General features: G+C 41.6%; 1 protein-coding gene across 2 annotated transcripts in view; it reads right to left on the bottom strand.

Moving 5' to 3' along the window:
* The window catches only part of LOC103244356 (E3 ubiquitin-protein ligase TRIM36), a 57047-nt gene extending 47569 nt beyond the window's left edge, over positions 1–9478 (bottom strand). The window contains exon 1 of one of the 2 annotated variants that reach the window (XM_008014175.3): positions 8323–9478. In XM_008014175.3, coding sequence (XP_008012366.1) covers positions 8323–8385 — 63 coding nt within the window. In that variant the 5' untranslated portion in view covers positions 8386–9478. The remainder of the gene's footprint in view (positions 1–8322) is intronic. The other variant, XM_008014173.3, reaches the window with a different exon arrangement.
* Positions 9479–12329: the final 2851 nt, after the last annotated feature.

Genomic DNA, 12329 nt, shown 5'->3' with positions numbered 1-12329 from the left:
AAGTGATTAGAAGGCTCCATTAACAGGAATTAAAACCGGTATAGACAATATTTCGGTGAAAATACATTGCTATGGCCTTCCATTTTTGCAAATCAGACTTCACTGAGCTATCATTTTCTACCTGATCCACAAAATTCAAACATGATGTTAATACACTTGGCAAAACTGTGTCTCAAAAAAATAAAAATAAAAATACTTATGCAGTGGGCACAACCTTACCATTATCATCCCAGTATAGGTTTTAGTTGTGTGAGCAACTATCTATTCATCCTTCTGAAACAGATCATTTGGTGGTATTTTTGTTTTGGTCCCATGAGATGTTTAAGACCTTATATTAGTGTAGATTTGAGGACTTTCTAAGCCTAATTCTTTCAGAGTATAAGCGTCTTCTTGTTTTAAAGTAAATTTTGTGTGTGTTAATTTTTTGAATATTTTTGTGCCTCAAAGATGTTCAAAGTTAAAATAATTCACCAAGTAATGGTATCATTGCGTATTTCTCTATCAAAATTAAATATAAGATTTACAAAGCCTCTCTTATTTTGCTCAAACCTTTTTGTGGTAGCATATGTTGGTACAGCTTATCTGAAGGGACATTTTACAAATCCTATCAAAAATTTTAAGTATTTGTACCTTTTGACTAAGCAATTCCACATCTAAGAATGTTTCTACTGTAATACTTGCATGTGTGCACAAAAGCATGTGCAAAGAGCTTATTGAGACCTTATTTATAACTAAACATCATCCATAATGTACATTCATACCATAGAATACTATGCAGCAGTTAAAATCAATGTACTGATGACAAAGGATTTCTAAAATATGATGGGCGTGGTGGTCCACACCTGTAATTCCAGCACTTTGGGAGGCTGAGGCAGGTGGCTCACCTGAGGTTGGGAGTTCGAGACCAGCCTGGCCAACATGGTGAAACCCCTTCTCTACTAAAAATACAAAAATTAGCCTGGCGTGGTGGCACACACCTGTAATCCCAGCTACTCAGGAGGCTGAGGCAGAAGAATCACTTGAAACCAGGAGGCAGAGGTTGCAGTGAGCCAAGATTGTGCCACTGCACTCCAGCCTTGGCGACAGAGCGCGACTCTGTCTCCAAAAAAAAAAAAAAAAAAAAAGTACAAAACCATATGGATTCTATATACTGCCACTCTGGCCAAAAGATGAGGCAAACTAAAATTATAGGCAAACAAAAATAAGCATCTGGAATAGAGCACAAAAAATGATAACCATTGTGGAGAAGCAAGAGATAGAGTCAGGTATACAAGACTTACTCTTCACTCACATGTATTATCTTTGCATCTTATAGGTACATGTTATACTTCTAAAACTTTTTAATGTTAATCCGGTCTATCCATACACTTTTAAAAACAAAAGGTGGGGGGAAGAAGACAAATACGAAAACTGCCATTTTAAACCACTGCTTTCCCAGTTCCCTGATCATTTCTGTCTCACTGGGCTGCCGTGCTCTGTGTCAAGTCATCAACTTCTCTGTTGCAACATCCAAACATCCCAGCCTCCCAGGATACCAAGACCCTTCCCAGTTCCTCAAGTTAAAATCCTAGTGGGTTTTGTTTGCTTGCTTTTTATCTTCCTTTCTTCTTCCCTATCTCTGGTCAGCCTTAAATCATAGGTTGTTGTCAGATTCTGTTCTTTCTCATCCTCACAACCGATTGCCATGCCCACTCTAAGCCCCCTCTCCACATGCCTAGCAGCCTATCAATTCAGTATTTACAGATGACATTCCATATGTATAGCCCTGTCCTCATGCCTCTGTTTGCACAAGGAGCAGAATAAGCTACAGTCCTGGACCACAGGCAGCTTGGTATTGGAACATAATGGGGCAAGGGGGTGTGTGGACACATGTATTTGAGTGTGTGTGTGTGTGTGTGTGCACGCGCATGAGTTGGGGAGCAGGAATTAGAGGAAGGGTGATAAACTTGTGGTAACAAAGTAAGTCTGGTAAAGTATGGAAGGCCTCTATGCTTTTGTAGATGTTGAGCAGCTTTGGAAGGCTTTTTAGCAGGAATGGCATGAAATATCTGAACTTTAAAAAAAATCATTATTCCCCTATTCTCCATTGTATATGCTATCCCTTGGTGCCTACTCCTCCCCAGTTTGGAGTATCCTAGCACCTCCTTTTTCAATAGTTTATTTTAAAATCTGGGTTAAAATGCAAAACAAGAAAACCTATTCCATTCTTATCCCCCTAAGTTCACAGACCTTCAATACTCTTGCCTTCATTGTGATATCTTATTTTCCACTTCTGGTATCACTTAATTGCTCTTCTATCACAGGGGCATGAGCTGTCTCACATCCATCTACTTCATGAAGTCCAAAAGGTCAACGGTCTCCCCTCTCCAAACACACACAATTCAGTCTTTGATAAAACAAAGCCTCAATCAATGTTCATTGCTTGATATTTAAAATATAAACCCCTTACCCTATAAACCATATAAGCTGACATGGTCTCCTTCCATATTGATTCCTAATACCCAACAAGAGATTAAATTGCTGGGTCAGGACCTAATGACCATGGTGCATATTAATTGGTTTGATCTGAGATCTGAGATCAGACAGGCAGGGTACCACCATTCTATTAGTATATACTAAACAAGAAATAGAAACAAGGTAATATGGCCATATATTCTCTAAACCCTGCCCCCTTTTGGGAACCCCTAATCATTAAGCAACCATAGATATAAAATCAAGAGAGACCCTGGACGTATAGAAAATAAAAAGTACGGAAATAAAGTAAATTACAGGGTTTTAGAGTAGATTGGCACACAGACCACCTGCACTACTGGGTATCAGGAGGTTACCAGTGAAGGGATAATGAATGGCATTGTCTATCAGTTATTGACTCAAGCTTCTGACAGGCCAAGCTTACCAGTCATAAAGTGTTTCTATGGGAACAAAGTCAGGGGAGAGGAGTCCAGAGAGCCAGCGAGTTCAGATTTCCATTACCTGGCCAAATCCTCCTCATCTTTCAAGTTGCACTTCTGGAGCCTCCTTTATTAGTTTTGATTTCATTGATTATCTCCCTTTATTCTGAACTCTTTTAGCACTCAGTTTAACACAACTACCTACTCTTTGTACACTGATGTCTGTGTTTTGTCTTCTCGACCATTTAAACTTTTATTTAAGACAAAATCTAGTAAGCGTTTATCTACTAAACAGTAGCACCAGAGCAACAATTTGCAATTAGGAAGATGAGAGGAACCCAGTGCTGCTCTCACAGACACTTTTCCATTAATGATGAGTGTATTGGCTGAATAACTAGTGGGCAAAGAGGTTTTTTGGCCAACTTGAGGTAAACAAAATTGGTAGTATTTTGAGGCAATCTAGCAAGTCCCTCTCTGTTGACCACATCTCATTATTCTTCCCCTCAGGGTTACTAGATTTAGTAAATAAGAACACAATACACCCAGTTAAATTGGAATTTCAGATACATAATTTTTTAGTATATGTTCCAAATATCACATTGCACATATTCTAAAAAAAAAAAAAAAAAAAAAAAAAAAAAGTATCTTAAATTCAAATTCAACTCTACACATCCTGTATTTTATCTGTCAACCCTACCTCCACTTCTTAATGATCACAGTGTGGATATAAGGTGTCTCAAGGCCCAACCCTGTTGTCATAAAAGCTAGAAGTAATAGCTTTCATTTATTGAGGGCCTATGATGTGTCAATAACAGTATTAGGAAACTTGCATAAAATATTCATTTAACTCTTGTAGTAACCCTGTGAAATAGGTATAATTCTTTTCAGAGAAGACAGGTAACAAGTAAAATTCCTCTCCACCTCCACCCATAGATTAAGTAATATGCTTAAGATTACATGGCTATATACTAAAAAGCCAGGATTCAAACCTGGGTCTCAGTCCAGCATCCTTATTGCACTGCCCACAGGTAAGTATACAACACAGAATTTACGATTTCACTAAAAATTGGATTTAAACATCCTTTTACAAAGTAGTTTAGGAGACACCTCTTTTCCAAATTATCTTTAGCACAATATAGTAAAAAAAAAAAAAAAAAAAAAAAAAGAGGAAAATTATATTTATGCAATTAGCTCTTTTCAAATAATATTGTAAAAATCTAAATCTTCTGCCTGCCTTCCCTACTCTCCACAGCACATACATTTTGCCCAATTTCAATATATATATTTTAAAAACCTTTAAAAAATACTTTGTAGGCCAGACGCATTTGGCTCACCCCTGTAATCCCAGCACTTTGGGAAGCTAAGGCGGACAGATCACTTGAGGTCAGAGCTCGAGACCAGCCTGGCCAACATAGCGAAACCCTGTCTCTACTAATAATACAAAAAATTAGCTGGCCATGGTGGCGTGTGCCTGTAGTCCCAGCTACTAGGGAGGCTGAGGCAGGAGAATCGCTTGAACCTGGAAGTGAAGGTTGCAGTGAGCCCGAGATTGCATCACTGCATGCCAGCCTGGGCAACAGAGTGAAACTGTCTCTCAAAAATAAATAAATAAATAAAAATACTTACACAGTGGGCACAACCTTACCACTATCACCCTGGTTTAGATTTTAGTTGTGTGAGCAACTATCTATTCATCCTTCTGAAACAGATCATTTGGTGGTATTTTTGTTTTGGTCCCAGGAGATATTTACGACCTTTTATTAGTCTAGATTTGAGGACTTTCCAAGCCTAATTCCTTCAGAGTGTGTCTTCTTTTTTTAAAGTTTGTGTTTGTAAAAATTCTTGAATTTTTTGTGCCTCAAAGATGTTCAAAGTTAAAATAATAATTCAGCAAGTAATGGTATCATTGCCTATTTCCCTGTCGAAATTAAATATAAGATTTACAAAGCCTCTCTTACTTTGCTGAAACTATTTTACTCCTTAGATATGCCTGAGCAGTAATTATTAAATTATGGGAACCGAATATACCATCTGTTTATTTACACATAAATGTAAATATGCTACATACACAAAATACAAACAGATATACTAAAATTTGAATTCTATATTCCTTGTCATCATATCTTCATTATATGATTCCAGAAGAGTGTGATGGTGATAAAAAAATCAGTGAGGCCAATCTTTCAAGAGACCAAAACAGTTTGAAAATACTGCTTTGAGTAACCTTAGATATTGACCACAGATTTGGAAACCTCTTTTAATCCAAAGAGATTAGCTGCAAAATAAACAGAAAGACCGCATTCAGAAATGGTAAAAGTTTCACTGTTAGTGAAATATAAGGAAATACATTTACATTTTTAAGCCTCTTGAGAATGATCATAAGTATTAACTACACTTATGCAGTATTGTTTGATGAGCAGAAAGGTCACAATGGCACATATCACTATGTACTTTAAATATTAAAGTAGCCATCACAATAGAGTAAATAAGCCGATCCAGTTTGTCCTGTAGGTTTTAGGTTACCCTAAGAAAAAAGGCTCACTTCCCACATTTCAGAGAACATATGGTATGCTAATTTAATTTGAAATAGACACACAAACTGCTGCCACTGGGGAAGGAATGAGATTGGATGTGGGCATGAACTTCCAATTTTTACTCTGTAAAGCTTTCTGTGAAGTTTGAATATTTGACACCAAGCATATATTCAGGTATTAAGTTTGTAAAAAGGTAAAGCTATGTATTTTTAATTATGTACAGTTTGAGAAGTCCAGTACAGGATGAAACAAATCTGGGGGAAAAGTGAGAGAAATTAAGAGGATGGTCAACTCAGTGGTTTCAACTTTGAGGGATGGTGGGGCAGGGGGGCACAGGCCAACTACAGGCCTCTGCTCTCCTTTAACTCCCATAACTAGACCAGTTTCCCATTATTCGTTACATTACAAACCCGAACTACAAAGTGGAACCTAACTCCGCAGAGGAAAATAAAGCAAGTCAGTCTCAAACGTCTGCTATTCCATGGTTAATATTCAGTGTTCAAATCCTGTATAACCACACACAAAAACAGGGGTCTTAAATGGGCTAGGACTGGGGCTGCAGGGTGGGGCAGGATTTGAGCCTGAGGAGCGTGGGTAGGAAATAAGCTTAGGTTGAAATGGTTAGGAGGCTACTCCTGACCAACTCTCCCGCTCCAACGCCCACAAAACAGACAGAGGAACTGTCCTAAGTTCTTCTTGGGAGAGACTGCTTTCCAACCTCAGAGATTTCAAAGGGACACCCGCCGGGCCTTTCCACCTTTAGAAGTCAACCGGGAATGCTCATGTGTTTGCTGCAGGCCCATTGCTGAAGCCTAGTGAAGACAGAGGCAGAGAGAGCGAGCAGAGAAATCCAGTAAATGAAGCCAGAAAGTTAGTGTTTTTTCATTATAGTGAACATACTGTGATGAACCCATTGCTATTCTGAGAGGGTTTTGTTTTTGTTTACCTGACTTGATTATAAGCAGTTTTAATGGTTCTGCCCTACTTCCCCATTTCGTGTTCATGGGACATCCATCAGTCGGCTTCATGGTCACCTGGGCTGTTCTTAACATGCAAATCCCTGGGTCCTACCCCGAAATTATTCTCTCAGAATTTCAGGATTTGTCTGTCATTGAAGGAAAGCATAGCCAACTAATACAATTCTGGTTTACTTTGAAGAATGTCTGAGCACCATGGGACGAAATTCACCTATCATCTTATTCTCCACCCTATCAAGAGTAGTCCATTTATTTGGTTCAACCAAAGGCATTTTTCCTCCCTGCCCCCCAGCCCCTCATCATTCCCAAATAGATGTCCCTGTTAGGCATTTTCCTAGACCTGGGCAGTCGGGGCCCTGCTGCACCTCTCGCTCTTTAGAGGCCCTGGTTCTGGCCCTCCTCTGGCTGCCTGCCTCTTTGCTCAGAGCCAGCTCTTTCTCGGGGACTTCTATCCCCACTGTTCATTCTTCAGAGGGAAGGGTGGACCGCAACATGCACCCTAGGCCCGAAGGGTGGTCAAGGGGCTGCTGCTGGGGCAACAAAGAGCTCGGATACACTGGTCAGTGTGTGCTGAATGCCCCTCGAGGTACAGGACGGAGCCTGGGCTTGGAAGAAATGTGGAACGAGGGTTCTCCATTGGTACTTCTGACCCGGGGTTGTAAATGGTAGGGGAGGCCCAAGACACAGCTCCACTTTAGAAATGTTAATGAATATTCTGTTTCTGATGAACGTATTCAGTAGCTGTAGAACAAGAGAATTCAGAGAGGCGTACGGTTCATTTGGGACTTTTTAGGCTGAGAATGCATTAAACCAGCTCACCAGCCCTGGGGCCGTAGGACTGTCCGGCATGAAGCTAAAACTACTCCATATGCTATATAGGCGGCGTTGGAGTTAGTGGGGTGTGGGACTGCAGGGTTTCAGGTGCTCACATCAGAGCTACAGAATCATCCTCCTTTCTGTTAACCGCGCGCAGGGAGTCGAGTGCTCCTTTGTGCCATCACCTCTTCTCGAAGCTCCAGGCGCAGAGAGCAAACGCTGACGCCCTTTCCCGCCTTCTCTCCGCCTGCGAGTCCCGGAGGGCAGTGCGCTGTGCAGCCTCCGTATTTCCCGACACGTTCCGCCTGCAAACCACTTAGGAGCTTCTGCCGGCAATTTCTGGGACGCAGCGCGGAGCCCAGCCTCCCGCACCGGCTCAGGCCCGGCACCACCCCGCCCGCTGAGGGCGTGGTCGCGGGCGCCACCGACGGCGCCAGCCTGGGTTCCTAAAGGCTCCAGGACAGGTGCGGGGCTGAAATCCCGCTCCTCCAGCATCTTCCCCTCCCTACCAAAAGAAGGCTGCTTTAAATATTCCCGGCCTGGAGCAGCAGAAGCTAAGGACCTGGAAGGAGGCCTGAAAAGGCCAGGGCAGGGCGAACGAAGGTGCTGTCCCTATTTACCGGCCACACGCTCTGACTGCAGGCTGACCCCGATGCCACACTCCGAGCCTATTCACTCGCTGGGCGGACCCTCCCTCCACGCTCCGCGCCCAGACAGGCGAGGTCACCCACTCGAAGTCACCACGCTTGGGGAGCCCTGGTTGCGTGGGGGAGCGCCCCCTTGGCCAACGCCCCGCCCTCCTTTCCATCTTCTGACGCTGGGCTCTCGCCCTTCGGCGTCCGGGAGCCCCTACTGCTGCCCAGCTGGCCCCCAAAGCGCCCGAAAGTCCCCTCTTGGCTTATTTCAGAGATGCCACGCAATAAAGAAAAGGCGGCTACTTTGCATTCCGCAGCTGCTGGGACACCCGGGCTGCGAGCGCGGCCCCTGGATTCCAGCCTCCCGCCCTTCCCAGGCGCTGGAATGAACACGGACGCCCACAGTGGCAGGCCAGGTAGTGCCGGAGTCGGGGGCCCAGGCCGCGGCGCCCCGCGTCCCATCACTTACCTTGCCTTTAGCTAGCAATTCCATGATGTAGCCAAATTCACTCATCTCCCCAGACTCCGACATGTTTACGCCCCTTCACAAACTCTGGAGGACCGACGCGGGTGTATCGAAATTGTCTTTTCTTTTCTCTTTTTCTGTTTTTAGTCTGAGTTTTGCCGAGCTCCCCGCCCATAAGCTGTTAACCGGGAAAAGTGAGAAAGCGCCGGGGAAAGTAAGAAGCGGGCTTGGGTGGAATGAAAGCCATCGAGGGCTCCTGGGCAGTCTCGCCCGGCTTGTTAAGGATCTGGGTGCAGCGATCGGGGCTGCGCGATCTAACGGAACAAACGAGGGCGGCGGCGGCGGTGGCGGCCTTGAAACCCTCACCAGGCGGAGCCGGGCGCGCGGAGGCCCCGCCTCCTCGGGGGGTCGCGGCCGCGGTCGGACCGCAGCGGAGACAAATAAACGCGCACACAAAGCGGGTGCCCAGCGCGGCCCCAGGTTGACGTTCCCCGGCCTTTATCGCATGCCTGGAGGCTGGCCGTCCCGGACTCTCGGCGCGAAGATCTGGAAAAAAGCCCCATCGCACTGTCTGGAGGTGCGAGGGCAGGCAGAAATGAATGCAGAGGAGGCGCAACAAAGGGGCTGACTGCCAGCGCCGGAAAATAAATAAATACATAAGTGAAGGCCAGGAAATGGCAACGGTGCATCTCAAGTCAGCCTTCCTGAAATCCAATAGGTAATAAAGACCAAGCCCCGCGCTTCTGAGATGAGAACAAATACAGGGACTGTATTTTAAACACTTAAGTGTGTAAGGCCAATTGTATCTCCATATCCTTTTGATACTCAGCTTTCCCTTAACAATAACAAAAAAGAAAAGAAAAAAGAATAAAAAGAAGAAAGAAGAAGAAGAGGAAAGAAAAGAAAAGGAAAAAAAATTGTCAGCCAGGTTCCTGGACACTCTCACCCTTAGTTACCACAAGCCCACTTTTTAAATTATTTGTTTCGTTGGTTGAGTTAAAGCGTTCAGTGCATGCTTCTTATATTTCTGTACTTCTTTTTATAACAGCAGCTTCCCTAGGAGGCTGCAGCCGAAATGGCCTCAGATTGTACCATATCTTTGCTTCTCTTCAAAAGAAAACTTGGCTGAACAAAGTCAGTCCCAGTCTATCACTCTGCTCTAGGCAGTCTTTGCGATTAAAGGCTTGATTTTTTTTTTCTTAAAAAAAAAAAAAAGAGAAAAACGCTGCCAGCAATAATTAGATTAGACACGAATAAGATTTACTACAAGGTTCTTGAAACCACTTTCCTTAAGCAAGTTGGCAGAGTCTGCGTTGCACTCAGCAACAGTGGGCAGGGTGGTGTGTCGAAATGACCTATTTTACAGGTAAGTGTATAAAAGTTTTGCAGGCTTAAAGAGACATAGGGGTTTTTCTTCTTTGCCTCTTCCTTTTCTCATTTTCTAACTTCTCCACTCTGGTCCAGAAATCCAGAAGTATACACGTCTTTTTTCAACACACCTCTCCGTAAAGCTCCAATAGTGTTGCTCTGTAACTGTTGTTCTACCAGAACTTTGCTTCTTCAGTGTGTTACCTTCCTTTACGAGCTGGTGCTGAAAACCTCTTAGAACAAGCAGCAAAAGTTAACATGCTGATGTTCACAGTTAGGGCTCTGTAGGAGGCAAGACACAATCATAATCCTTCTTGGATATACAGCTGGAAGCTTCTTGTCCCTCTTAAGTTCTGTAGAACTTCGTGTATACTCTTTGCATCCACAGGAAAACTAGTAGAATTCAATTAAGGTGTGTAGCATCCATAAATGGGTCCTTGCCTACTGTTAGCAACACTTGATGGATTACCAGAAAGAGATATTGCTCTAAATGTGAACATTTTTTCACACCCAGAATGGATTCTGGCACCTGATTAAAAACCACAGTGTTCGAGCTGAACAACTAATCTTATGTCTGCATTACAAGCAGGAGGGAGAGAGACAAAAAAGCACACAAGGCATTTGTTACCCCTTAGAAAGCTTCCCCCAACCCCATCCAGTGACCTCCACTTACACCTTTGTGAGAAATGGGTAATATGCACCCCTAGCTCCAAGGAAGGCTGGGGAGGTGATTATTTTGTTCTGGGAACATTGCCACTCTAAACAAAATCAAGGATTTGTTCGTAAGGAAGAAGAGGGGACAGATACCAGGTAGAAAGTTGTTAGTTTCTACTAACCTTGAGTGAGTCCATTCAACTTCCAGAGTTTCAGTTTTCTCTTCTATAAAATGACTGCTTTTGACTAAATGGTCTCTAACCCCTTCCTGTTCTTAACCCTAAGATCTCTGATCTGAGGATCCCTTTGCTATCTGGCAGCATTAGCTGCCATTATCCTCCCTGAAAAAACTGCTGTTAAAAAAGGGCTGTCCACCTGATCACTTGCTACTAGAAAATATTCCAGGCAAAATATCCTTATCAGTTGCCTAGATTCCTACTCAAGACCAAGAAAGTGGTGGGGGCAAGAGTTTTAGAAAATGTAAGTTGGGTCCTGAGCATTTATTTACTCCAATACCTGGTGGTATTTACCACTCTTTATTGTCATTGTGTGAAGAGCACTCTGGAGCATTAAAGATCTTTCAAAGAAGATAGGCATACAAAAATGAAGACAACATTTAAATTTCTTCTGAAATTCTATGCATGCACTTCAAAGACAGAGGGACAGACAAAAGTACCTATGTCAAAAGTTGCTTTATTATTTCTCTTTCTTCTAAAAAAAAAGATTAAAATCATGCAAATTTAAAACTTCATTCCCTAAAAGAACCAAAATTAAGAAAAATGTTAATTCATATTTCTCTAAAAATAAGTATAAAATTAACATGACAGGTGCTGCTTCACAGGGGACTTTCCCACCTAAGAGGAAGCTATTTAATAGAGGGATTATGTGATGTGTGAATTTTTCACACTGAGAAGACCAGCAATATTAAAGGGTCCCTTGCTGTGGAAAATCTGCTAATTGCCAACTTTCATCAAATGGAGAAAATTCTTCAACTGCTCTATTGCCATGCCAATTATTGAAATAAGTATAACTTATATTCACAACATTATATTTTCTCCTTCTGATGGTAACCAGCATAATACATAATAGCTTTAACAAATAACATCAACAAAATACACAATCCAAGTTTTCTTTTTAATGATGTCACATAAATTGTATTTTTGAAGGTTTTGAATTTAAAAATCTATGATGATGAATGTTCAGCTTTTTAAGAGGTAGAGACTGAAGAAACCTAAAATATCTTACTTTTAATAAAATCTCACATTTTCTTAGTTTTTTATTTCAAAAACGTAAACCTAAAATTTGACTGATACTGTACTCAAAAAGGTCATTTTTAAAAAAATCTTATTTTTTGAATAAGCTTTATTGAGGTACAATTTATATACCATAAAATTCACTAATTGTCAGTGTACTGCTTAGTTATTTTTATTAAATTATGGATTTGTAAAACCATCTCATAATCCGGTTTTACAATATTAGAATATTCATTTATTGAGATTTTCTTTAATTTTTTCCAGCAATGTTCTATCACTTTTAGTGTTCAGATATTGTACTTATTGTATTACATATTGCAAGGTACTCCTTTTAATATTATTGTGAATAAAACTGACTTCTTAATGTCATTTTTTGGATTGTTAATTACTGTTATATAGAAACACAACTGATTTTTGCATAAGGTTGTGTTTTACAATGGGGCAAAATTCACTTATCAATTCCAGATTTTATTTTCAGATTCCTTATAATATCATCTGTAATTAAAGACAATTTTATTTCTTCCTTTCCAATCTGTATGCCTTTATTTTTCTTGCCTTATTGCTCTGGTTAGAACCTCCAGTAGAACCTCCATTGAATGCATGCAGCAAGTGTGGGCATCCTTGCCTTATTCCCAATCTTGGGGAAAAAGCATTCATTCTTTCACCATTAAGTACTGATTGGTTTGCTATATTCCATAACTTTTGATATGTTTTTAAATTAAGTTAGAAATATTT

The sequence above is a fragment of the Chlorocebus sabaeus genome, chromosome 23 (genome assembly GCF_047675955.1).
Source record: "Chlorocebus sabaeus isolate Y175 chromosome 23, mChlSab1.0.hap1, whole genome shotgun sequence".
In the NCBI taxonomy this organism is placed as follows: domain Eukaryota; kingdom Metazoa; phylum Chordata; class Mammalia; order Primates; family Cercopithecidae; genus Chlorocebus; species Chlorocebus sabaeus.
This window is presented reverse-complemented; position numbering and strand designations above follow the sequence as displayed.